The sequence below is a fragment of the Bos javanicus genome, chromosome 16, assembly GCF_032452875.1.
Source record: "Bos javanicus breed banteng chromosome 16, ARS-OSU_banteng_1.0, whole genome shotgun sequence".
Taxonomy (NCBI): Eukaryota; Metazoa; Chordata; class Mammalia; order Artiodactyla; family Bovidae; genus Bos; species Bos javanicus.
The window spans coordinates 59,273,244-59,299,059 of NC_083883.1; the positions used below are offsets into that span (position 1 = coordinate 59,273,244).

General features: G+C 46.2%; 1 protein-coding gene across 1 annotated transcript in view; it reads left to right on the forward strand.

Annotated features, from left to right (window-relative positions):
* Nucleotides 1–16,000, forward strand: part of BRINP2 (BMP/retinoic acid inducible neural specific 2) — a 142,564-nt gene extending 126,564 nt beyond the window's left edge. The window contains exons 5-8 of the mRNA XM_061383287.1: nt 5,906–6,011; nt 9,078–9,314; nt 11,984–12,206; nt 14,037–16,000. Of these exons, the coding sequence (XP_061239271.1) occupies nt 5,906–6,011; nt 9,078–9,314; nt 11,984–12,206; nt 14,037–15,153 (1,683 nt within the window). The 3' untranslated portion in view covers nt 15,154–16,000. The remainder of the gene's footprint in view (nt 1–5,905; nt 6,012–9,077; nt 9,315–11,983; nt 12,207–14,036) is intronic.
* The last annotated feature ends 9,816 nt before the right edge of the window (nt 16,001–25,816 follow it).

Here is a 25,816-nt window from a genome sequence, read left to right on the forward strand (position 1 = left end):
GGGGCCACCATACTCAGAAGCCTATTCTTGGAATTCCTGAGTCACAGGTGGGAAGATGACTTGTTCAGTTTCCACTGGGCTACTTGACCTGGAGTTATTTCTGTTTGGGAGCACCATGGGTGCTCCCCATGGGCTATATAGTTCAGAGAACCATGAAAAAAAAGGGCATTTAGTGTCTTATTCCACCTCTCAGTATAACCCAGTCCTTGCTAAAGGGCATACCCTAGACCAGGGAGCAAAGGGAGGTGTTGGCATCCCATCCCATGGCTCTGCTCCCTCCATATGGTTGACCTGACCATTCCATCCTGATAGTAATGGTACCCCACTGGAGACCACCTCTTTGCTTTAACACCCAGCACTTGCAAATCCAGACAGCACCCCCCACACCCCACCCCCCCACAGTAGCACACCCTTGCGAGCTCAAACTCTGCTGCTGGTGCTGCAGCCCTGCCACCTGCTTCCTCTACTGAAGGCTCCTTTGCAGGGGATGAGCTGGCTTCCAGCACAGTCAGTATTCTGGGTGGAGGTAGGTGGGGGTGAGGGGGTCTGCCCACCTGCTCAACTTTGGTGAAGGAAAAACTCTTGAGTCAATCTGCCAGTTTCTTGTTTCTCTAAGCAGAGGTGCTCTTACTTTCTACCCTTTGTTAGCAACTTCTTTTCACTAACGGCAAGAAAGAGGCACCCTACCCACTTTTGTTTATCTAACACATGCCCAAGACCCCACTGAACACCCCCTCTGGTGCAAGGTTTGCCGTGGGCAGTACACATCTCTGTTCCAGGATGTGTCACGTTAGACTGCAGCTGTTTCTGCGCCTGTCTCCACCTCCCCACACGCAACATCGGGCTTAGGCAGCAGGGAGTGTCATACGCATACAGTTCCAGGTCTCTTCGCTGTGCTGGGTGTGTGGTGAGACACCCACTAAAGTGCCTGATGGGGCTGGCAGGCTGCCCGGTTTAATGGGAGAGGAACTTCCTCAAGTGAGAAGACAGGGACTGGGTTTCAGCCTTGATATTTACTATTCCTGTGACCTTGAGACGTTAGTTATTAAACTCCATGACCTGGATTTACCAACTATTTGACTCACCTGTACAGGACTGAGATTCAGCTGACTCGGCCACCATACAGTGGTGAGTCATCTTCATGTAGTCTGCTATGTGCCGCTCTAACCACCTTTATCCCTCCCCTGGAACCCCAGGATCTCCCCGAATAGTAACCAGAGGACTGATGCACATTGGGATCATTGCACCTCACTATGGCCCTATAGCTGACACCTCTTCTGATTAGTGAGCACACCCCTGTCCTCCCTGCTGATACATACTGTGAATAACATATTGTGAATATCACCCCTGACTCTGCTATAGGATCAGGTGGCACCAAATGATATGGTTTACATGTAAACACTTTGCAAACTGGAAAGGGCTGAACACAGATTCATCCTATCCATAATTCCTGGGAAGGGATAAAAGCCCAGAAGAGGGCAGGGGCGTATTTTGTAGTTGTAGCTCATGTGTGCATGCTAAGTCACTGCAGTTGTGTCCGACTCTTTGCAGACCCTATGGCCTGTGACCTTCCAGGCTCCTGTGTCCTAGAGATTCTCCAGGCAAGAATATCGGAGTTGGTTGCCAGGTCCTCCTCCAGGGGATCTTCCCCATCCAGGAGTTGAACCTGTACCTCTTCTATCTCCTGCACTGGCAGGCAGGTTCTTTGTCACTAGCACCACCTGGGAAACCCCAGTTGTGACTCACCCTCTACTTAATTGAAGACTGAGGAAGGAATTGGCGGGGAGTCTGAGAGGCTCCTGAACTGCCTGAAAAGAACCCACACACAATTTTGCATAGACCTCAGGATGGCAAGAGGGAGCTGTTCTCATAAGCATCCTTAAAGTGACTTGTCCAGATTCCTGCCTGTAGCAGCCTGGGATTCAATTTGCAGCTCTTTGAATCCCACACACTCTCAGATGTGCTTCTCTGGCCAGCCCTATCGCCACAGTTAGAAGCCCATTTTACTGGAGCTTAGCTGTGCAGCAAGCCAGCCCCCCTCCCCACCAGGTAGGATGGGAGCAGCCAGAGAGTGAAGGGCAAGGGGAGGAGAGCAGGCTCACCCGAATGAGGCTTTGCACAATCCGGCATTTATGGGAAATTGGATGTGCTAATGAACCTGAGATCCATCAGGGCTTTCTGAAGGCAGGACGGTTTCTGTCAACAGACCAATTAGCACACAATTATTTTCTCTTTCTGAAAGCTTATCTGAGGCTCTCTTTGAGCTGCACTTTCCATTACCTCTGCTGGCCCTCTTTATAATCCACCAAAGCTGTCTGCCTCTTCTACAGGGAGAGACACAGGGTTTCCTGGATCAACCTGCCAGGGACTCTGGGACTTTCATCACTCCACAGGTTCAGGGGTCCTTGGCTCATCCCGCTTGTCAAGTCAGTGCTCAGGCACCATCTGCAAGAGGACCCTCTACAGCTCCCCTCCTGCTTCCCACCTCCTTGCTTCTCTGGGAGGTCAGAGGTGGCTCAGGGCAGAGGAGCCATGGAAAGGGCAGTGACTCTGGGATCTGGTAAAACCTGAGTGAGCCTTCCTCACTTGTGGAGATCTGGCTTGAATCATTCCCTCTAACAAGAAATGAACAGGGGGATCGCAGTTTCTATCTCTTCCTTGTTCCCATCCTTGTGCTGCAATTAACAAAGTAGAGCTACACACACCCTTTCAATGACTCACCTAATTGATTATTCTCTTTAGAACTGATCTTCGGAAATGGGCAAGTAAAGGTCAGAAAATTGCATGGGAGCCGGCCCTAGAATGTTGAACAAGATGGTGGTGAGGTTGGGGAGGGGGCAGATGAATCAGTGGTAGGGAGGGAGGGACAGGGTGGAATGAAAGAGCGGAAAGTTGCTGTGCTCTGTTCACCCCCTTGGGAGTTGTCCTACTTCTGCATAAGGCATGTAGCTTTCTCCCTGCATGGACCCGATGCTGGGAGTGGGTGGGTAGAAAAGCCAGTGCAGAACTCAGTGGCAGTGTGGTGGCCAGCTTACCTGGAGGCGGGGACAGGCAAACCTCCCAAATACCACACACCCCCATCCCACTCTGTCTTTCAGCCCACTCCATTCCAAGAGAGACAGGCTTCCCCGAATAGCTGGGCTAGTCCTTGGCCACAGCTCCTATAGGAATTTTTGCACCATATAGATAAAGAAAGCTTTACCTTGAAATAATCCTGGTTCTGCCTTCCCACTGCAGTAGCCAGTCGCCAACTCACTCAATACAGAGACATTATTCAGCACCAAGTGCCCACCTGTGGAGGGAGGGAGGCTCATGTATAACACTGGGATTATGTCAGTATAAACATGTTTCCACTTGTCTGTAAACTCCTTATGGTTGTGACTGGCTCACTGTGAGTTTTGGATTCTCCTGGAATATTTCATAAATGAATAAATGAGTGAAAGAAAGAATGAGTGAGTCAAATGAACCGTAGCCCTGCAGCTGACTGTGTGACCTTGAAGAAATCACTTAACCTATCTGGTCTTGATTTCCTCATCTGTAATCATAATATCTAAAGTCTTCTGATACAATGCACAAATTAGATGACTCGTGAGAACCTACTATATAGCAGGGAACTCTATACAATGCTCTGCGGTGACTTAAATGGGAAAAGAAATCCAAAAAAGAGGGGATATGGGTATATTTATAGCAGATTCACTTTGCTGTACAGTAGAAATTAACACAACACTGTGAAGCAAATATATTCCAATAAAAAATAAAAGAAGTCTATACAATTTGTCTTATGCCTTGTTCACCTTCTGCAGAGAGGGTAGATCACTAAAATGTTTTGGATGAGCTGGTCTGTTGACACTTGTTTTTTGGAGTGATGTCATCTACATGCGTTTAACTCCATTTTCAGCAGCCCTTTGATATGCCCTCACAGGAGACACTGGGGCCAGGAACTGAAGTCTGAGGATTCAGAAGTCAAAATCCTGTCTCATCTACTCAATAGTGCTGAGTCTTTGGGCCCAGTATCTTCCTAAACCTTGTATCTTTCCCTGAAACATGATAGTAGTGCAATCTGTCTCAGAGTTAGTGTGAAGGTTAAATGGGACGATCTTGGAGGATGAGCCTGGGAACTGTAGAGGGGTTTCCTGCCTCTGTCATGGCCTTGATCCTATTCCCCATCCAGGCTGGGTCTTGCTGCTTCTCATGCCCAGGATCTGTTGCTTGCCCTGTAGTCTTTCTCTTCCAATTCTCCTCTTCGCTCTTATCCTTTAAGACCAATTTATGGATCACCTCCTCCATGAAGCCTTTTCCTACTACTTTAAGCAACAACGTTTTTTTCCCTTTTCTCTCTTCACTGTATTAGTATCACACCATCTCTCATTTACTGTGTTCCAAATGTAGTTTTCAGGACTAACTATACTAAATTCTCTTTAATGATGTCACTTACACTTTGGAATTCACTGTGATAACTGGCAGAGTGGCAGACACATTACATCTCACACTATCAAGCCCATATGTTGTAGATCATGCCGCCCCTTCTTTTTCTGAGAGTACTTCCCCTCCATTCTCTTCCTGTCCATGTTTTACTCATCTTGAAGGAACAACTCAGTTGCTCTCTCCTCTGAAACTCCTTCCCTTGCTTAGAACTGCACTTTCCTCAGGGCTCATTATGACACGTTGCCTCTTCCCCACCTGGAGGTGTATCAATCAGTTGGGTATGTACCTGTCTTCCCATAGGTTGTAACCTCCTGGAGGATACACAATATAACCTGTACATCTTTGTGTCTACCTCTCCACCCCTCAAAGCCTGAAACATATTACTCACACACACTCTAATTTATTGAGTACGTATTAGGTGCCAGCCACTGCGTTAATTGCTGTTGACAACCTCATGAGCAAAATAACTATGAATTGACCTCTATGGAGCCTTTCATGTGTGGAGGACTCAGGCTTTAAATACTTGCAGAAAAGGATGAAAAACTCCAAGTCATCTGCTTGCTGCAGAGCAGAGGTGCCTGGAGCTAGGCGAGAAGGTCAGAGGTATCAGAGCCGACTTCCTTGAAGAACTCTGAGAAAGGCACTCTATGAATGTTTGATAAATTGCAGGGAATTGAACAGTGGCTGCCCAATAAATACCAGTTGATTGGTTGATTGATTGTTGGCAGAGCCTCCCGAGATCCTGAAAAGAAAGGGCCTCAGGTCCCCATCAGTCTTATTACATAATTATTTCAGTGCATTTAAAGCTCCCCATTTTTCATCTTATACTTTAAACATCAGGGAAAAACTGATAGTCCAACTTTATAATATTTTAACATGACTCTGTGGTGTTTTGGAATATTACATAGCTATAAGAGATTATGTATATTTAATATACTTATTAAAATATGCAGTAAGCCCACGGCTGATTTTCTCTAAGGACGTCTCAGTGCCGAGGTGGAACTTAAATGTTTAATATTAATAATAATACTCATAACTCATATTTCTCTAGTGTGTTTCATCTTTGGGATCCCTAAAGCCTGTGAGCACCACATCAAGTGGCTACAGCTGGGCTGGCCAGTGGGCTGACAGCATCTGCATCTGGCCTCCGGTCTTCCTCTGGGGGAGGAGATGGGGGAACTCCAGTGTGGAGGCTCAGCTTCCTCTTCCTACACTGTTTCTTTTTTTCAGACACAAAGTCCCCCTGGCTTCTCTGAAAGGCTTGCACTTCTGGACAGCTGCTGCTGCCAGCCTACACCACTGATATTCCCTGTCTCAGAACAAGGGGAAAAGTGGCTTCATGCTCCCAGGGTAGGACGAGCCATGTCCTTCCTTGGGCCAGTCCAGGACAGGACACAGAGCCTGAGAATGGCTGACCGGAAGAGAGCAGGGCAAAGGGAAAGCCTTGGCTTGTTGTCTAAACCCGCCCTTCCTTCTCTAGGTCACGGAGACCAGAACTGGCCCCCTGGGCTGCAGCAACTACGACAACCTGGACTCAGTCAGCTCTGTTCTGGTACAGAGTCCAGAGAACAAGGTGCAGCTGCTCGGTAAGGTACCCTGTGGTGATTTTCACACTTTCCATAGCTGGTTAAAAAAAAGAAAAAGTTTAGATCACCCAAAGGAAAAGGTCCCATCTGCCCCATTTGGCTAAACCCTTCCAAAGACAAGAACTACCCCTAGTTCATTCTGAAGGAGATCAGCCCTGGGATTTCTTTGGAAGGAATGATGCTAAAGCTGAAACTCCAGTACTTTGGTTACCTCATGCAAAGAGTTGACTCATTGGAAAAGACTCTGATGCTGGGAGGGATTGGGGGCAGGAGGAGAAGGGGACGACAGAGGATGAGATGGCTGGATGGCATCACTGACTCAATGGACGTGAGTCTGAGTGAACTCCAGGAGTTGGTGATGGACAGGGAGGCCTGGCGTGCTGCGATTCATGGGGTCGCAAAGAGTCGGACACGACTGAGTGACTGAACTGAACTGAACCCCTAGTTCTGGGACCTGTAATTAACAACTTCCCATCACTCTTTGGAGAAAACTTCTGGTTTTCATGGTTTACTTTACACCTCAATCATTGCTCAAACCACTTGACGCCTGAATCCTCCTACCTCCCAGTCCTGCCCAAGATCTCTGTCACTATGCTACTGTAAGAGCACACCCATCCTTCTATGCCTTGATCTAGCTGGGCAATCTCCCTTGTTGTCCAAAGAACCCTCTGCTTTATCCTAAGGACACAGTGGGGAACAGCTGGTCTTTGCAGAGCGATCATGGGACATCATCTCTAGCTCAACTAAGAGCTACACAAAACGTGGGGCTACTGGTTATCCTGAGAATGGTCCCTACCTTTTGTTACTAGTCTGCATCCTTCCATGGGAGATCAAAGCCAGGAGAAGAGTTTGAAAGGAATGGGAGCCTCAACCAGGGACAGAACAAGCAGAAACAGAAAGGCAAAAGGAACAGGAATGACACTAGGTCTGGAGGCTGGGAGATAAGGGGATGCACTCAGGTGTCCCCCAAGCATCCCAGGGGCAGAGCTATGTAGATGGAGTCAGAGCTGTTTGGCAGTGGGGAACATTCATTCTTCTTAAGGCCTAATGGAATTGAACTCTGTTTAAGATATGATTGTCTTGGTATTATAAAATCAATAGCCCTCACCCAGGATCTACGATGACAAATTCCAGCCAACCTAAGTCAGATGCAACCCCTGAATGCTTTAGGCATCAAGAAACATAATAAAAAGGAGGAAAAGCCTCCTTTCTTAAAAGCCTCACAATGCAATTAGCATCCCTCTTCTCCTAGGTCCCTGGGTGGAATGGGTTTGTGTCTGGAAATTAGCGATGAGTGAAGTTCAGAGTGTCTGGTGGTTCATTTGGAATAGTTTATGCCATTTAATTTTATAGCCCATCACTCATGCAGACATTGCTCAGGGCACTTATTTTATAGCAATGGGAAATGTTATGGGGAGGAGGAGGGAGCTAATGGGGGAGGTGAGAGGAAAGGGCTTGGAGAGGGGTGAGTGTGGGAAGCAAGCACGTGTGGACAGGGTACATGGGGAGGGCTGCCCAAGTGCCACTGCAGGGACATCGTCAGGAAAGAGAAATGTAGGAGCAGTTCTGAACAGGAGTAGATCTCAAACAAGAGCAACAAACATCTACTACAGCTGCAATTCTAAGTTTTATTTTAAGGTCTGCTGACACCAGGATACATCCTTTGGACTCTGATTTCCTGCCAAGGTCAAGGGTGTGACGATAAAGAGCCGGCAGATATTTGATGAAAGGGGAGCCCATCCCATCCAGAAGTCCTCTCGTCCCTCACTGTCTTGGCACAGTGTCTCCTAGGGTCCCTATTCAGGGAGCCTCCTGTGGGTCTTACCTCGAACCTGGCCAGCTTGCATCCCAAGGCATGCCTGTGATTCATTCACCTCTTCATAGGCTTCCAACAGCCACCACGTCTAGCTAGAAGCCAACTAGGAGTCTATCCTGCTGCTGATAAACCAATGTCCACCACTCCAGTGGTGCTAGTGTTAAAGAACCCGCCTGCCAATCAGGAGACACAAGAGACATGGTTTCAATCTCTGGATTGGGAGAAGGGCATGGCAACCCACTCCAGTATTCATGCCTGAGAAATCCTATGAACAGAGGGGCCTGGTGGGCTACAGTCCTTAGGATTGCAAAGAGTCAGACATGACTGAAGTGACTTCGCAAGCAGGCACCACAGATGGGTAGGAAAACTGAATCTTGGAGTAACTGAGTGGATTATATTCAAGACCAGAGGCAGCTAATTAGAAAGGAGCTGAGCATTTATATCTAACTTGGGGCATCTACCACCACCTTGCTTTCATATCTCATCAAGAGTGAAAGCCTGAGATGGGCAGCCAGTCTGACACCCCTTGGGTAGGACCCAAGGGGACAAGGGCACAGTCTGACACCAAGTGGCTTTACTAGCACTGTGACTTGGGCAGACCACTGTGCTCAGGAGGATTGGACTTCCTCACCTATAAGAGCCTCGGTATGACCACAAGTGTTACCTGCAGTCATATATGGGAAGTATTACTTGGTGTCATACCTGGCCACTACATACCCACAACACCTGTCCGTACCTCCTAAGCAGGGCAGCCTCCTTGATCTTCAGGGCTAAGGTGGGAGGCCCAGGAGGGTCAGCATTTAGTAATATCCTAGGAGGCCCGCTGCTCATCTCAGAGAAGTTAGAGATAGAATGGCCCTTGGAAGCAGAGCAAAAAGTCCAACAAGCCTTGATGTTTTTCCCCCATGAGGACTCTAAGCTCTTCCTTTATCTGAAACACCGTTGCATTTCTATCCTAGAAATGCTGACGTGTAGCCAAGAAGCCCATTCATTTGATAGGCAGGTTCTCAATTTGGCTGATGTGGGGGTTCAACCAAGCCTTGAGCTTTGACGTACCCCATCTGTCACAGGGGTAGCAGTAACCCTCTGTCCCAACCAGCTTAGCAGGATCAGGCCTGGGGTGCCCATCATTGGACCCAGGATGTACAAGTCAGCAGAACTCCAGCCAGGGACTCTGCAGCCTCGGGTGTGTGAAGGCGAGTACCCACGGGTCCCGCCCGGCAGTTTTCCCTGATCCATCTTTTCCTTAGGCCTGCAGGTGCTGCTGCCCGAGTACCTGCGTGAGCGCTTTGTGGCCGCTGCACTCAGCTACATCACTTGCAGCTCCGAGGGTGAGCTCATCTGCAAGGGGAATGACTGTTGGTGCAAGTGCAGCCCCACCTTCCCAGAATGCAACTGTCCTGATGCCGACATCCAGGCCATGGAGGACAGCCTGCTGCAGATCCAGGACTCCTGGGCGACTCACAACCGGCAGTTCGAGGAGTCAGGTGAGCAGTGGGTTGGCCCAGATTTCCTCCCTGTGAATGGGAGGAGGTCATGAGGTACTCCACGGGACACTCAGCTTGGTTCCTGACTCAGCCACGTCACTGGCCTGTGACCTCTAGCAGGTTATATCACCACCCCAAGTCTCAGTCGCTTTCTTTTGTTGTATATGCAAATAGACCTAATACCTACCAAAGAGATGCATTTCAAGCTAAGGTAAATATAATCAAGGCCATAAACCTCATCTATCTTGTTTGCCACAGAGTCCACCATCCCTGCACGTCAGGTGCACGGTGAATATTGGTTGAATGAGTGAGGTGCATAGCATGTGTCTAGAGTCACTAGTTCATGCTGGTGACTGCTTACTTGGCACAAGCATAACTGGTATCAGTGTCACCTTGAGACTTAGACTCAGAGGACTGGGTTTTGAGTTCTTATTCTGTGTTACAGATTGAATGTCTGTGTCTCTGCCCCCAATTCATATGTTGAAAATCTAATGCCCAAGGTGATGGTATTAGGAGGTGGGGACCTGGGAAAGTGATTAGGTCATGAGAGCAGAATCCTCATGAATGGGACTGGCACTCTCATATAAAAGGAGTCCCAGAGAGATCCCTTACCTCTTCCACCACGTGAGGATCCAGCAGGAATTCGGCCATTTTCAGCTCAGGAGAGGACCTTCACCAGAACCTGGCCACAGCCTCTTGACCTTAGACTTCCAGCCCCTGGAAATGTATTTTGGTTGTTTATAAGCCATCCATTCTGTTGTATTTTGCTGTAACATCTTGGGCAGACCTAATACTCTCTATTACTGACCCTTTGTATGACTGGTTTAGCCATGCAGCCACTCAGTGCCTCCATTTCTTCATCTGTAAATGTAGGAAAATGATAGCAATCGGTGGATGGAAGACTCATATGGAACAATGTGGATGAAATTATAAAGAACTCTGCATGATATACATTTCACTACTACATGAATAATAGTTATGTCTCAGAAAACAATATTGGATAAAACAAGGCAAATGAAAAAGGCTATGTGTTACATATTTATATTTATGTAATACTTATATATAATACTATAATACATTATTAACATAATGCATATTTAGTACTATTTACTTGATGTTTAAAAACATACTAGCCAATACTTAATATTTTCATGGATAAATGTATTCACAGAAAATGTTAAAAAATATATGATAACGATAAAGAAAACATTCAAGAGAGTAGTTACATCTAGATAAATACAGAGGGGAAGTTTAGGGCCTTCAAGTATATTTGCTTTGCCCATTTCTTCAAAAAAAATCTGAATTCAATATAGCAAGATGGCAAGATCTAGGTGGTGGACTTGTGGGAGTTTATTTTGATATTCTCTGTGCCGTTTTGTATACTTAAGTGTTTTATAAGAAGAATTATGCATATCCTAGTTGTTAATGTCATTACTAGGTGTGATTTTTCCAGTTATCTGGGTGGGGGATGAAGAACCAGGGGCTGGAGAAATCAGAATCAGAGTGGAGGACCCAGGCACTGCCAGCTCAAGTCTTAGACAAGGTATTCAGTAGCTGAGGAGAGTAGCAACCCTGGCTGCACTGGACCGGGGTGGTGGCATTGGGATGGTAGTATGGGAAGGTAGTTCAGACGGTAGTGGGATGCTCGAGTATGGAGGCAAGGACTATGGGCTCTCAGCACTGAGTTACTGCTAATGAGTGAAGGAGGGCTATTCGGACTGCTATCAGGAGACCTGATGGCTGCAGGTCCTAAGTGAAAGCAGATTTGTGGACAGAGATCTGAGCATGACTTCAGAAAACACATTGTTCCCAGGAAGCTCTGAGGAGAACTCAGACCTGTAGTAGGAGCTAAGAACCAGAAAGCACTCTGCTTCTGGACTAACTTCAAAACAGTATGGATATCTAGCCAAGGTGTGTGTGTTCGTCGCTCAGTCACGTCTGACTCTTTGCAACCCCACAGACTGTAGCCTGACAGGCTCCTCTGTCCATGGGATTCTCCAGTCAAGAACACTGGATGGTTTGCCGTTCCCTTCTCCAGAGGATCTTCCCGACCCAGGGATCGAACCCTGGTCTCCTGCAGTACATGCAGATTCTTTACTGTTTGAGCTATAGGAAGTCCTTAATCTGGTCAAGGGGTGAATCTCAAAAGAGGAAGGATGTGCTAGAGTCAGAGAGAAGGATGTTGTGGGGAGAGGCTGGTGTCAGGAACTGAAAGCCTTCTAAGACTTCTGAGGTGGGTGTTCTGTCTTCTGTGCCCACATTTGCCAGTCTTGCCCACCCTCACCTTAACCAGCTTCCCTAAGGGGGCTGTGGTGTGATCCAAGAAGGTTGTGCATAATTTATAAGGAGGTATTAATGGCAAAAGAGATGTGTCCCAAGGTCACTGGCCACATGGGTGGTGACAGAGATGTTTTTTGAAATTCAGAAGTATATTAGGATAGAGGGGAAAGAATCCTGGAGCCTTATCTTATGGTATGTCAATCATAAACAGCTTTCTCAGTAAAGCTGTTTAAAAAGAAAGAAATCAAAAGTCCTGGGAGAATGGTGTGAAGCCTCCTGCCTCATACAGTGATGGATGGGTAAGCTGGGTCTTGGGGGTAGAGGGGGCTCTTGCCCACCCAGGGTCTGAAGGGCACCCCCTCAGCTCAGCCCATGTGTCCTTACCACAGAGGAATTCCAGGCCCTGCTGAAGCGGCTGCCGGATGACAGATTCCTGAACTCCACAGCCATCTCCCAGTTCTGGGCGGTGGACACCAGCCTCCAGCACCGCTACCAGCAGCTGGGAGCCAGCTTGCGAGTGCTGTTCAAGAAGACCCATCGCATCGTCCGCCGGCTCTTCAACCTCTGCAAGCGCTGTCACCGGCAGCCCCGCTTCCGTCTGCCCAAGGAGAGGTGAGCACCCCTGTGTCTGAGCCAGAGCCATGCCGCCCACGACAGTGGCTGAGGCCCTGGAGGGCCCCTGTCCAACACGGCAGAGCTGGGCGTGCGGACCCACATGTGGCCTTTCAGAGGCTCCCGTTATCTTGACCTACTTGCGCTTCAGTCTCAATTATGAGATGTGTCTGAAGTGAAAAAAAGAGAGAAGCTAATTTTACTTTTATATAAATTATAGTCGATTCGAATGTTACTCTAATAATACTCTAATTCTCACTCACTCATTTCCATTTTAATAAGTCTTTGAGGAAAGGAAAGGGTGGAGTTAAAGCTCACACACTGATTATGTATGATGAGAAACACACACAATAGATCATTTCCAACAGCAACTCTGCTCTGAGTCACAGGAGCGAAGGGAGCTGTGTCCTTAGGAACAGAGGGGGCTGGGTCATCACTGGCCTTCAAGCATCCATCACTCATTCACACATGCATTCAACAAGCCTTTGTTGAGTCTACCTTATATGGCCTAAGATTAAGCAGTGAGAGCATTTGTTAATTGGAAAGATATAATAAATATATAGGAACACCAAAGCTAGAAAATTATTACTATGCAGCAGCTACTTAATTTCATGTTGCATGCTCAGTTGCTTCAGTTGTATTCAACTCTTGTGACCCCATGGACTGTAGCCCGCCAGGCTCCTCTGTTCATGGGGATTCTCCAGACAAGACTACTGGAGTGGGTTGTCATGCCCTCCTCCAGGGGATCTTGCCGACCCAGGTATCGAAGCAGCATCTCTCATGTCTCTTGCATTGGCAGGCAGGTTCTTTACCACTAGCTCCACCTGGGAAGCTCAAATTCATGTTGGTAGAACATAAATCGAAGACATGTCCTAATAATAGCAAAGGTCCAAGAGAAAAGCCATCTGGGAGAAGGACGTCTTGACCAGATTGTCCAGGAGGAGATGAAAGTGGGCTGGTGCTTGTGAGCCAGAGCCTTCCAGGAGAGGGTGCTGCCCTCACAGGAACCCAGAGGTGCACCTCTAACTGAGGCCCAGGTGACAAGGGACACATGAGTGGAGAGGACAGACCAGCAAGGGCTTTTGAGAAAGGTTTTTTTTCCCCCCCCCAAGTAATAGTTAAGAAATGCTTACCAGGCACCAGGAACAGTCCTAGTTTCTGAAGATGTGTTGGTGAAGAATGTAGTTCCCTGCTCTCGTGGCATTTGCAGGGGAGCCATCTCTGAACAAGTCAATGGTAAACAAACACAATCCATTTTGATACTGATCATGGCTGTGGATCACATCAAAGCAGCGTGATATGACAAAGAGGGGCTGGGTGGTGCTTTTGAGGGGAGTCATGGAAGACCTCTTTGAGGAGGTATCATAAGAACTGAAATGAGGGAGCCAACCATAGAGAAGTCCTGTCCTTGACCGGAGAGTTCTAGAAAGGACAGATCTGGATTGTGAAGAGGGATCGAGGTGGGCACATCATTGGGAAGTTTGGAGAGCCAGTTGTTGGAAGATCTTACGTAAGAGGCTGAAAACTAGATTGGATATGGAAGACATTGAGCTCTTCTGCAGGCTTTTGAATGAGGGAATGAGGTGGTACTTGGGAGGGATGAGTGCAAATTTGATGTCAGACCTTTCTGATGCTGATCCATCAGATACCCAGCTCCAGGCCGTGCTGGTCATCCCAAAGTGGTACAGTAGGGTTTCCCTCATTCAGAGAACCTGGGGCTCTTATCTTCCTCATCAACTTCCCTTTTAGGCAGCCTCCTGCCACCCTCAGGGAAGCAGCAGTGTGTGGCTTCCTATGACTCTTGTTTCATTTCTGTCTCCCCTCCCACAGGTCCTTGCCCTACTGGTGGAACCGTATCCAGTCCCTCCTCTACTGTGGGGAGAGCACCTTCCCTGGAACCTTCCTGGAACAGAGCCACAGCTGCACCTGCCCCTACGACCAGTCTTCCTGCCAGGGCCCCATCCCCTGTGCCTTGGGCGAAGGGCCCGCCTGTGCCCACTGTGCCCCAGACAACAGTACCCGCTGCGGGAGCTGCAACCCGGGCTACGTGCTCGCCCAGGGGTTGTGCCGCCCCGAGGTAGCCGAGTCCCTGGAGAACTTTCTGGGGCTGGAGACAGACCTGCAGGACCTAGAGCTGAAGTACCTGCTGCAGAAGCGGGACAGCCGCATCGAGGTGCACTCCATCTTCATCAGCAATGACATGCGTCTGGGCAGCTGGTTCGACCCCTCCTGGAGGAAGCGCATGCTGCTCACCCTCAAGAGCAACAAGTACAAGCCTGGGCTGGTGCACGTGATGCTGGCCCTGTCCCTGCAGATCTGCCTCACCAAGAACAGCACCCTGGAGCCTGTCATGGCCATCTACGTCAACCCCTTCGGGGGCAGCCACTCTGAGAGCTGGTTCATGCCCGTGAGTGAGGGCAACTTCCCTGACTGGGAGAGGACTAACGTGGACGCAGCCGCCCAGTGCCAAAATTGGACTATCACCTTGGGCAACAGGTGGAAGACCTTCTTTGAGACGGTCCACGTTTATCTACGGAGCCGAATCAAGTCCCTGGATGACAACTCCAACGAGACAATCTACTACGAGCCACTGGAGATGACCGATCCCTCCAAGAACTTGGGCTATATGAAAATCAACACCTTGCAGGTCTTTGGTTACAGCCTGCCCTTTGACCCAGATGCCATCCGGGACTTAATTCTCCAGTTAGACTACCCATACACGCAAGGTTCCCAGGACTCCGCCCTCTTGCAGCTCATTGAGCTTAGGGACCGGGTCAACCAGCTTTCTCCCCCTGGCAAGGTCCGGCTTGACCTTTTCTCCTGCTTGCTCCGGCATCGGCTCAAGCTGGCCAACAACGAGGTGGGCAGGATCCAGTCTTCTCTGAGGGCTTTCAACTCCAAGCTGCCAAACCCTGTGGAATATGAGACTGGCAAACTCTGTAGCTAATGGGGGACCCACTCCAGCACCGGGCAGGGAAGGGACCCATGAATCCAGGGTGCGGAGTTCATCCAAGCCCTGATCTTAGTGCCAACAGGGTGCTCCCTGAAGACTGTCAGAACCCAGCAGATGGGACCTCGGGGCTTGGACTGAAGCAGGCAGGAGAGAGAGAAGCAACCACTGCACACATGCACAACACACGTGCCCACACACACACACACTCGCACCAGGAGGCGGCCACTCAGCAGCCCTGAAGCTGTAAAGTCGGTGCTTTCTCAAATGAATGCAGTTGAAGGAGAGGAGCCAAGGGAGAGATTCAGTGAAAGAACCAGCCAAACCCAGCAACACACAAATCCTTGAAAGTGATTCTTATCATTTAAGAGAACAACACAGAACAACAGGAGGGGTAGGAACACCACCTCCCCCTCCGTGGAGTCACTTTTGTATTCTTTTTAACCAGATTTCTTAAAATGGCGCTGTTTCGTGATTTCCCCACGTTGGTTCTTACTCTTTTGTATGCTGCCTCCACTGAGCTCTCCAGACACGGACTGCCCCTCAAGCTGGCTCCCTTGGGAAACAAGCGACAGCCCCCCCCCCACCCCCGGCCCCCGCCCACAGAGGACCGCTCAGGGCAGGCAGGCAGCCGTGTTTCCCACCCGCTCCCTTAGCTCCTCTGCTTCCTCGACCTCCCCAGTTTCAGGGCCTGGCTGCCTCCATGTTCTGCTCATGGTCCAGTCAGAGCGCCTCTTCCAACAGCATCTGTTCTGTCCAAGAAAGCAGCTCTGTCAAGTTAGAGACCATGTATAGGGAAATGTTTTTCTTTTTTTTAAGAAAAAAGAAAAAACCAACAAAAATATTTATTTTGTGATTGTTTTTCTTGTCAATCAGCTCCAGCAACATGAACATATGAGGTAAAACTGATCTGGTTTAATACATATATTTTTTAAAAAGACCTTTTTTTAGGGGAAAAATGAGAGCGAAAAGAAGAAAAGGATAGTTTCCTGGGCTGCTTGGATTTTTAAAATTGCTCTGTGTGTGACATGTGGGTGTCCCATGGATGGAGGATATTGCTGTGTAGGAGGCTGGGTGATTAGTGAACACACAAGTGAAGACATGTCTGGCTTGACTGTGTGTGTGAGAGAGAGACAGAGAGGTTGAGATGGACATTCGATAAAGAATGGAGTGAGGCAGAACTCTTCCAGAGAATTATCGGCTCATCCCACACCTTTTATCCCAGGTGTGAGGGCTGACACAGGTCCTAGAACCAAGACCTCCTACTATCCAGAGAAGAGTATGAAAGCTCCTACTCTCTAGGAAAACTGCAGCCATTGGTCTAGGGTAGATGCCTGCCAAGGGTGGGGGGGGGGGCTCCCCTTTGCCCACCATGCTGCGGACATCAGGAGACTTTTCCATACTCTGCATCTTATGGTCTGGGATCTCCATTTGCTGAAATTGGGAACCATGCAGTGATGGCCTTGGTTTTCTCCCTTCTGTCTGATGACTACTTCCCCAGCCTAAAAAGTAGGTTTGACATAAGCCACACAGAATAATTCATCATTCTGCCTTAGTGCCTCCCTCAGGTGGTATGAGAAGCATTTCATAGCAAATCTTTTGGAGAACAATTCCCTATCTATTCTCCACGTGATCCAAGTACAATGAGTAGGCATGACAACCCCCATTTTATTCAGGCAGAAGTCACCAGGTACATACTAAGTACCTCATTCCCTACCTGTGGTACATCTCGGTTGGTACAAAATGAACTGGGAGACAGAAAGGATGGTCATGTGTCTCTTCCCAGGGCTATCTACATTTATTGTTGTATAGAGAGAAGAATTCAGCATTCTATTACTATACCATCAATCCAAGACGACCTGAAATCCTTGGTAGACATAAGCAGCCTAGGGCATTTCATTCTTTACAATTCCCCTAAAGGCTTTTAGTGTAGAAATCCAGAGTGATGGAATGATGTGGGGACGAACGCAGGTATTGGGTGCCTATTAATGCTTCAATCACTGCTTGCTCCAGGGAGTTTGTATCAAGTTCCTCTTCTGTGGAACATGGAGCCATCAGATGTCATTTTCATCAGTGGGGGTGTGGATGTGCCAGAGCAGTGTGCTTTTGTTGAGAAAGGGATTGCAACTAGTTGTAAGGCTTTGATAGCTTTCCTGGATGGGGTTTGAGAGGTGTAAGGCAGACAGGAGAGTCTGGTTGCCTGCATGCCATCAGAATGGGTGGGCAGAGGGTTTCACCCACAGATGAAAGGCACGTTGTACACAGCAATGTTCAGAGTGTGGAGGACAGCAATTGAGAAAGTGTGCACAAAAGTAGCAGTTGGATCCTCAGTAGCATGAAGGTCATTGTCCCAGTGGGAACTGAGTCAGCATGTGAGGGCTCACATCCCGCCTGAGCCAGTGTCCCAGCTGAGGGTGGGGGAGACTTCAGCTGTCAGTCTCTGAATTGGAGAGCAGACCAGGGAAGAGCCCACCTACAGGGTTATTAGGAAGGATGCTACATCTCCGTATCTCAGACTCTGTCTTAGGAAAGCTCTGGGAAGATTCTGGTGTGACATGGTTTTGAAAATATATGCATTCAGTTACAAAGATTTCCAACTCTTGCTTGCATCAAGGTTTAAACCATGAAGCTGAGTGTATCGACTCCATCTGAAAGTAGTATTTATTTTTGTTGTTTGGTTGCTAAGTTGTGTTTGACTCTTATGCGGCCCCATGGACTGTAGCCCACCAGGTCCCACTGTCCATGGGACTTAGCAGGCAAGACTACTACAGCAGATTGCTATTTCCTCCTCCAGGAGATCTTCCCAACCCAGGAATTCAACATGCATCTCCTGCATTGGGAGGTATATTCTTTACCGCTGAGCCACCAGGGAAGCCCCAAAGTACTATTACAGGTTGGTATTTAGGAGTACCCATCTGAGCCAAGAAGTAAGCACCATATTGATAGAAGGCCTAAAAGACATTACTAATTATAGTAGTAGACAAGTTTATATTTGACCTACTCACCTGTCATCTGTGATGGATGCCTGATGCCTCTGTTCTGAGACAGTGATGGGGTAGCTGGTATAGAAGAGTTTGGATCAAAGCAGCAGACCAAAGACTCAGCTTCTAGAAGGCGGGTGGGAAGAAGAGGGAGAGTAAACAATGTGTAGGTTTTCTTATGAGGCTTTTAAAGGCTTGAATTCAGTATGTGTTTCTCAGACAGCTAGGCTGAGAAATGCCATAATAAGGAAAGGCCATCTCCAAATGTCTGCCTGAAGAGTCTACAATAATCAGAAGATGTGACTTACCTATTCTCAGACAGTTGCAAATAAAGAATCGTCACTAATTAGTACTAGGTTGTCAGTGTTGGTGAACTCATTGTGGAATTAAAAGCCAAATCACAATTCAGTTAGTGGATATAACAATTGGAAATTCAAGCTTTAATTGTAACCCCTGGAGAACTAATACATCAAATGCTAATCTGCCCTAATACTCAAGACTAAAACCACTAATACTAAATTATATATTTAACATCTTCTGCTGATAATATGCAGAAGGCAATGGCACCCCACTCCAGTACTCTTGCCTGGAGAATCCCATAGATGGAGGAGCCTGGTGGGCTGCCATCTCTGGGGTCGCACAGAGTCAGACATGACTGAAGTGACTTAGCAGCAGCAGCAGCTGATAATATAATGCATACTTATGCATGCATAGCCAAAAACAGAAATGAAGATTGCTTCTAATACTGGGTATCAAATATAGTTCAGATCTGGTTCCTGATATGAAATATGAAAATAGTGAATTTTTTCTAAATTTCACTAAATATGAAAATAGTGGTCATGATGGGCAGAACTGCCTTGAGTGGACAGAAGACATTGCCTACATGGTGACTTGCCCCAAAATAGCACTTCTAGTATATGTAATTTCATCATGTAAGTTTATTCTCTTGCATACAAAAGAGACCTTTTTGCTATTATATTTTGTTTAAAAATAAAATAACACTGAGGAAGAAATAGTCAAGTTTAGCTCAATGGCAAACTAGAGGATTAGATTTTTGGAACTGGAAGTTTTTTAGAGATCATCCAGTCTACTGATTTCTGACACAAGCAAGAGGTGACGGAACTTTGCCAAGGTTGTATCTATTAACAGGACTAGGAATAGCAGTCGGATCTGCTTTCTCTACCTCTCTCTCTGCCAGTAAATGACATCTGCATCTTGGGAGATGACAAGGACTCAGTTCAGGGCTTGGAAGTATGAGGGTGGAGAAGCAAAGACCATTTTCCAGAAAGCAGAAGAGGACTACTAAAGAGGCAAGAATGGGACTTCCCTGGTGGCCCAGTGGTTAAGAATTTGTCTTGTAATAATGCAGAGAACACAGGTTCGATTCCTGGTCAGAAAATTGAGGTCCCACATGCCACAGGGCTACTAAGCCCATGCACTGCAACTAGAGAAACCCCTGTACACTGCAATGAAAACCCAGCACAGACTAAATAATAGGTGAAAGAATCCTTACATCTTTTCCTGGGATTTTTTTCTAGCAAAAATAATCAGTGGCTATAACAAGTGAAAGACAAAAGACTTAAGTTTCTCCCCTGGGAAGCTCTAAACGGAGTAGACACGTTTCCGTCTGAGATGGAGGGATGAACTTTCTAGTTTCCTGATGACTCTATCAGCTCAGTGGTTTTTAATTATAGCATCCTGTCACTAATTAGACTTTGAATATCTTTATAAATCTGATAGTTTCTGCAAAACATCTTCCAGGTAAAGGTTAAAGGCATCTGGGTACCACTAACCTCCAAAGGCCTTAAACTATATAATCACCATGGCAACACTCTGCTGTGCACTAAGAGTCCTTGCTTCTTGCAGAGGAACAGCAAGAGACTGTGGACTGAAGGAGCCATCCAAGACACGAAACTAAGGCCTGCACTCCAGATCTGGAAAGATAAGATAGGGAAATTCAGGTGGTATGACTAGGCTGAAGACACATACCTTTCTTCTGGTTTCTTATTCTGGTTCTGCCACCAGCCAGTTCTGTAACTGTGGACAAGTCACTCCACCTCTCTGGGAGTTTGTGTCCCTGTGGATGAGGGAGTTGGGTGTGCTCTGCAGGTACTGGCGAAAACTTCTAGGGCTATCCTTTTATGACATTCAAAGCAGGGTGATACAGAAGACACATAAGCCATCCATCAGACAGGCCTGGATTCCCATGTTGGCTCCACACTTATATTCAAGTGACCTTAATTCTTAGTTTATTCTCTTATCTGTAACCCAACAGCTTCATCCCTACCTCCCTAAGATGTTTTTTTTTTTTTTTTCTTTCTGAACACTCACTTCTCAGCATACTTTCATCATACTCTCCAACATCCAGGGTATTTGTGTACCTTCAGTTCTCTAAAACTCAGGTCCATTACTTCTCTCCCTCTCTCCTTTCTTCCTTTCCTCCTCTTATGTATTCATCTGGGTCATGAAAGGTTGTACAATATCAAGTGAGGGATGGGGATGCATAAACCAATCACAGTGGTGCATTCTCTAGTGGAGATATGCAGTCTTGATGGAGCACAGGAAGAGAGCAAATCCCTTCCTGGATGACACATAGGTGACATCTGTTATGAACCTTCTAATAATTATGGAAGCAATACTCCAGGTCTCCAGATGATCTACATAGTTATGAGGCAAAGACTGAGCACCTAACATGTATCTCCCCTCTCAGAGGACAGAGAAGAGCAACGACAGTAGCGGAGCCTCACTGAAGGCTCACACTTCATCTGGCTGGTGCCCTTATTTGCAGCTCCTGAGCCCCATGTCAGCAGCTTGTTATGCACTCCAAGACACTCACAGCACTGCCCTGGGAGATCTGTTTTGTGGAGGAGATGCCTCCTCCCCTGGAGGGTGAAGAGTTCTAAAATCAAGGCTCCCCGACTTTAATGTGTGTATGATTCACCTGTAATTTGAACTCAGCTGGTCTGTAGGCGCTCAGATTCTGTGCTTCTAAGAAGCTCCCAGGTGCTGCTGCTGCTGCTGCTGCTGCTGCTGAGCTGAAGATCACACTTGGAGGAGCACTCTTTTAGAGAGAATGTCTCTCATCCTCCTGTAGTGCTCAGGACTCAAAAAGAAACAAAAACAAAACAAAACAAAACAAAAAAACCCCAAAACAGAGCCTCCAAGAAAGAACAGGGGCTAAGGGAGCAAAGGGTCAATGGTGTGATGACTTGCTTATGAAATCTTGGAGCTCCCTTAGCCTTTAATCTCTCAACTGGTTAGGGGGCAGATGCCTGACCTATATATACTGGTAGTCCAAGAAAAAAAAAGAGAGAGAAAGGAGAAAGGAAACTTAACTAAATCAAAATGCTATGGGCTGAGAGCTAGCCTGCTTGTGAATGTGTTTACAGGTAAGCAGCCTCACAGACTGGCTGAATCATGCTGGCTGAGTAAAAGGCTTTTTCCCCCAAGCCTATCAGAGTAAATCTGTTCAGAAGTGGGATAGGGAGTACCTGTCACTCTACAGAAACATACATCAGATGAGATGATTAAATCTGCAGCAGCAATGTGCAAGCACCCAGAGGCCCCAGACTTTAGACTGCTAAGGTGCCATGCCACCTCCAGGCACCTAATCTAAGAAATAAAATGAATTATTTCTGCTTTTCAATTCTGTCCTCCTCTCCTCCAGTCTGTGTGATTACTGCCCTTGCATCATTAATAAAAACAGCCACCAGGATTTATGTAGGGTCATTCTTCCAAGGATCTCAAACTTGGAGGAATGCATCAATCAGTGTTATTTATTGAGCATTTTCAGATAGGAGAAGTGGGGAGTTAAAAACACCCATGTATTTAGTATGTACATTCCCTTAATTCAAAAATTGTGCAGGTGAATTATAGAATGAAACGTGGGAGAGCCTATGCAGCTAAGTGAAAGCAGAAGCTGAACTTAGCATGCTTTCGGCAGTCAGGCTGCTTTGGTTCAAATCCCATCCCTGTCCTTTACAATTGTGAAGGGCGGGATATGTCATTTCATCTGTTTTAGCCTCAGTCTGCACATCTGTAAAAGAGGGGTGATAACTTTGTGTACATCATAGGATGTTGTGATGGTCAAATAAGGTAAATCCTATAAAGGGTAGAGTAAGCGCACAGCACATATCGCATTAGATGTGCATTGTCGTTTAGTTGCTAAGTCGTGTCCTACTCTTTGCAACTCCATGAACCATAGCCCCCTAGGCTCCTCTGTCCATGAGATTTTTCAGGCAAGAATACTGGAGTGGGTTACCATTTCCTCCTCCAGGGTATCTTCCTAACCCAGGGATTGAACCTATGTCTTCTGTATGTTCTACATTGCAGATGGATTGTTTACCTGCTGAGCCATCAGGGAGGCCCAAGCTCACAGCACATATAAATAGTCTCCGTGTTTAGAGGAAAGGAAAGGGAAGCAAAGGAAAGGTAAAAGGAATATTCATACTACTCACAGCAAACTTCGTCCTCGAAACAGAGAAATTTATCATCTGGGGCCCTTACATCAGGGTCACTGGCTAATATAATAGAAAGGTCTTCAATGACAGTTTTGTGGCAGACATAGATAAGTCATTCAAACAGATATTTCTTAGATAAATCCTCTAAAAAAGCAGAGAATATAATATTATAACATCACCTATCACCAAAATGCCCGTGTCTGACTAGGTTACATGGCCCAGGTACATTGTTTCTGATGATATAAATTATTAGAATGATAGAGCTTGAAGCATCAGAGAGAATGGCTAGTTAACATTCCCATTAGACCATCTCTTTCAAAGATGTGCATCTCTTTCAAGAGTGCACATCCTAAGTGCACTTCTAGCGAGTACCAGATTGCAGGCAATTCCTAGTTGAATTCCGTGATGGAAAACCAGAATATAGTTCTACCATAATATTTTTAGATACCGACATGAGGGAGGCAGAGTGTCTCCTCCAGTTCCATTAGAAGAAGAAGACATATGTGAATAGACAGAAAGGTGGGAAAGTGGTACCTAAGAAGTGGTAGCACCATGAGCCTAGGCCCATGTTCCTAGACACAGTGACAAGTCAGCCTGATGTTCACATCCCAGACCCATCCTCCTGCCCTCCATTCTTTTCTTTTTAAAACACCAGCTCTGGGACTTCCCTGGTGGTTCAGTGGTTAAGGCTCCATGCTTCCAATGCAGGAGGCCGGGGTTCGTTTCCTGGTTGGGGACCTAGATAGATCTCACATGCCACAACCAGAAGATCCTGCATCGTGCAATGAAGATCAAAGGTCCCATATGCTGCAGCTAAGACCTGGCACAGCCCAATAAGTAAATATTGAAACAAAATACTAGCTTTATTGAGATACAATTCACATACTATAAATTTCACCTCTCTAAAGTGTACAATTCAGTAGTTCTTATTCAAAACTTTGTACATCAAGCACCACTCTCTAATTCCAGAACATTCACCTGCCCCAAGAAAGAAATCCTGTGACTACTATCAGCAGTCACTCTGCATACCTCCCTGACCCTCAGCCCTTGACGACTAATCTCTTTTCTGTTTCAGTGGGTTTGCCTATTTTGAACATTTCATATAAATGGAATCATATAATATGTATGATTTTCTTTTCACTTGCTTGAGAGAATCCTTTGAAGCACACACTAAAATTTTGATGAAGTCCAATTTGTTTTTTTTCTTTTGTTGCTTTGGTGTCGTATCTAAAACTCTACTGCCTAATCTAAAGTCATGTAGATTTATACCTGTGTTTTCCTTTAAGAGTCTTATAGCTATTATATTTAGACTTCTGATCCATTTTGAGTTAATGTTTGTATACAGTTTGAGATGGGAGTCCAACTTTATACTTTTATATGTGTATATCCAGTTGTCCCAAAATTTGTTGAAAAGATTTTTTCCCTCCATGGAATTGTCTTAGCACATGTGCTAAAAATTTATTTATTGACCATATATGTATAGCTCAATTATATTTGATTGATCTCTATGTCTATCTTAATGCCAGTACCACACTGCATTCATTACTGTAACTTTGTACTGAGTTTGGAAATCAGGAAATGTGTGACCTCCAACTTTTTCTTTGTCAATATATTATGACTATTCTGGGTTTTTTTGAAGTTCACCTTGTCATTTTCTATAAAAAATACAGCTGAAATTTGATAGGAATTGTGGTGAATCTGTAAATCAATTTGCCCAGTATTGCCATCTTAACAACATTAAATCTTCTGGTCTATAAATATGGAACGTCTTTCCATTTAAATGTTTAATTTAATGATATTTTGTAGTTTTGGTCTTAAATCCTCACACTTCTGCTAAATTTATTCCTAAATATTTTATTCTTTTTGATGCTATTATAAATGGGTTTTCTTCCTTAATTTTGTTTTTGGATTGTTCAGTGTTTGTACCATATAGAGAACTAAAATAGATTTCCATACATTGATCTTACAACCTGAAACCTTGCTGAACTAGTAAGTTCTAATTTTTTGTGGATCCTTCAGAATTTTCTATTTACAAAGGCATATCATCTTCAAACACAGTCTTACTGTGCCCCTTATTTTTAATGACTCTTCCTCAGCCAATGCGTTCTTGCTTTTGCTGTCAAGATGCATTCTTGTTCTTGTTGCCTCCTGTGAAGGCAAAAGAATTTTTTCTTTATGATCCTACTGGGAGCACCTGAGAAAATTGTTTTACTGCAGAGTCAGATTGGTCTATAGAAAAATATATCACTCTTAGCACTATTTGTGAGCACACAGATGCATCCAAAGGGCTGCCCAGGTGGCTCAGTGGTAAAGAATCTGCCTGCCAATGCAGGAGATGTGGGTTCAATCCCTGGGTCAGGAAGATCCCTTGGAGGAGGAAATGGCAACCCACTCCAGTATCCTTGTCTGGAGAAGCCCATGGACAGAGGAGCCTGGTGGGCTTCAGTCTCTGGGGTCACAAAGAGTCAGACACAACTGAGCAATTGAGCACACCTACACAAAAGCATCTGAAAGCTAACATGATGAAAGAGTGAGAGTAATCAACACTCTTAGCCCATCTCCAAAGTTCTCAGCGGCCTCCAAGAACCATTCAACGGCAGCAGTGACCAGACCAGCATGGGAAACCACACACACAGCCTCCATATTTATTCCCATGACTCTATAGTTCATGCAGCCATTGTGCCAGCACTAGAGTGTCAAATGACAGATATTGGCTTTGACCAGCTGACCAATTCATATGTCTAAATGTATAGTATCTGTTCCATAGTAGTTCTCTGCTGAGCATTAATATGTAGTTCAAAAACCTTCACACTTCCTGTTCACGTCTACAGATCCATCCACACACCTCTTTTCTAGACTTCTCTGTCTCTGATCTTTCAATCTTTCTCCTTCCAGGACCATGTCTGACCAACCATGCCATTCATGACTACCCATGAGTTTCTCTATATTTTAATCTCAGACCACTTCTCTTTCTACCAAAAGTTGATGACCTACTGACTGCACCTGACATCAAAATTCTTCTCACTAAGAGGATATGCCCTCATCACGATCTATCACCACCACCCTACAAATTAAGGTTGGCCTTTTAATTTCTCTGTTATCTGGTCATAAAGGCCTCCGATTAGGCCACAGATATGAGCTATGGGAAGTACACTAGCGCAACACTGATGGATGCCACTTGGCTCTGGACAGCTACTCAACTGGTTTACTTGCGCTCTC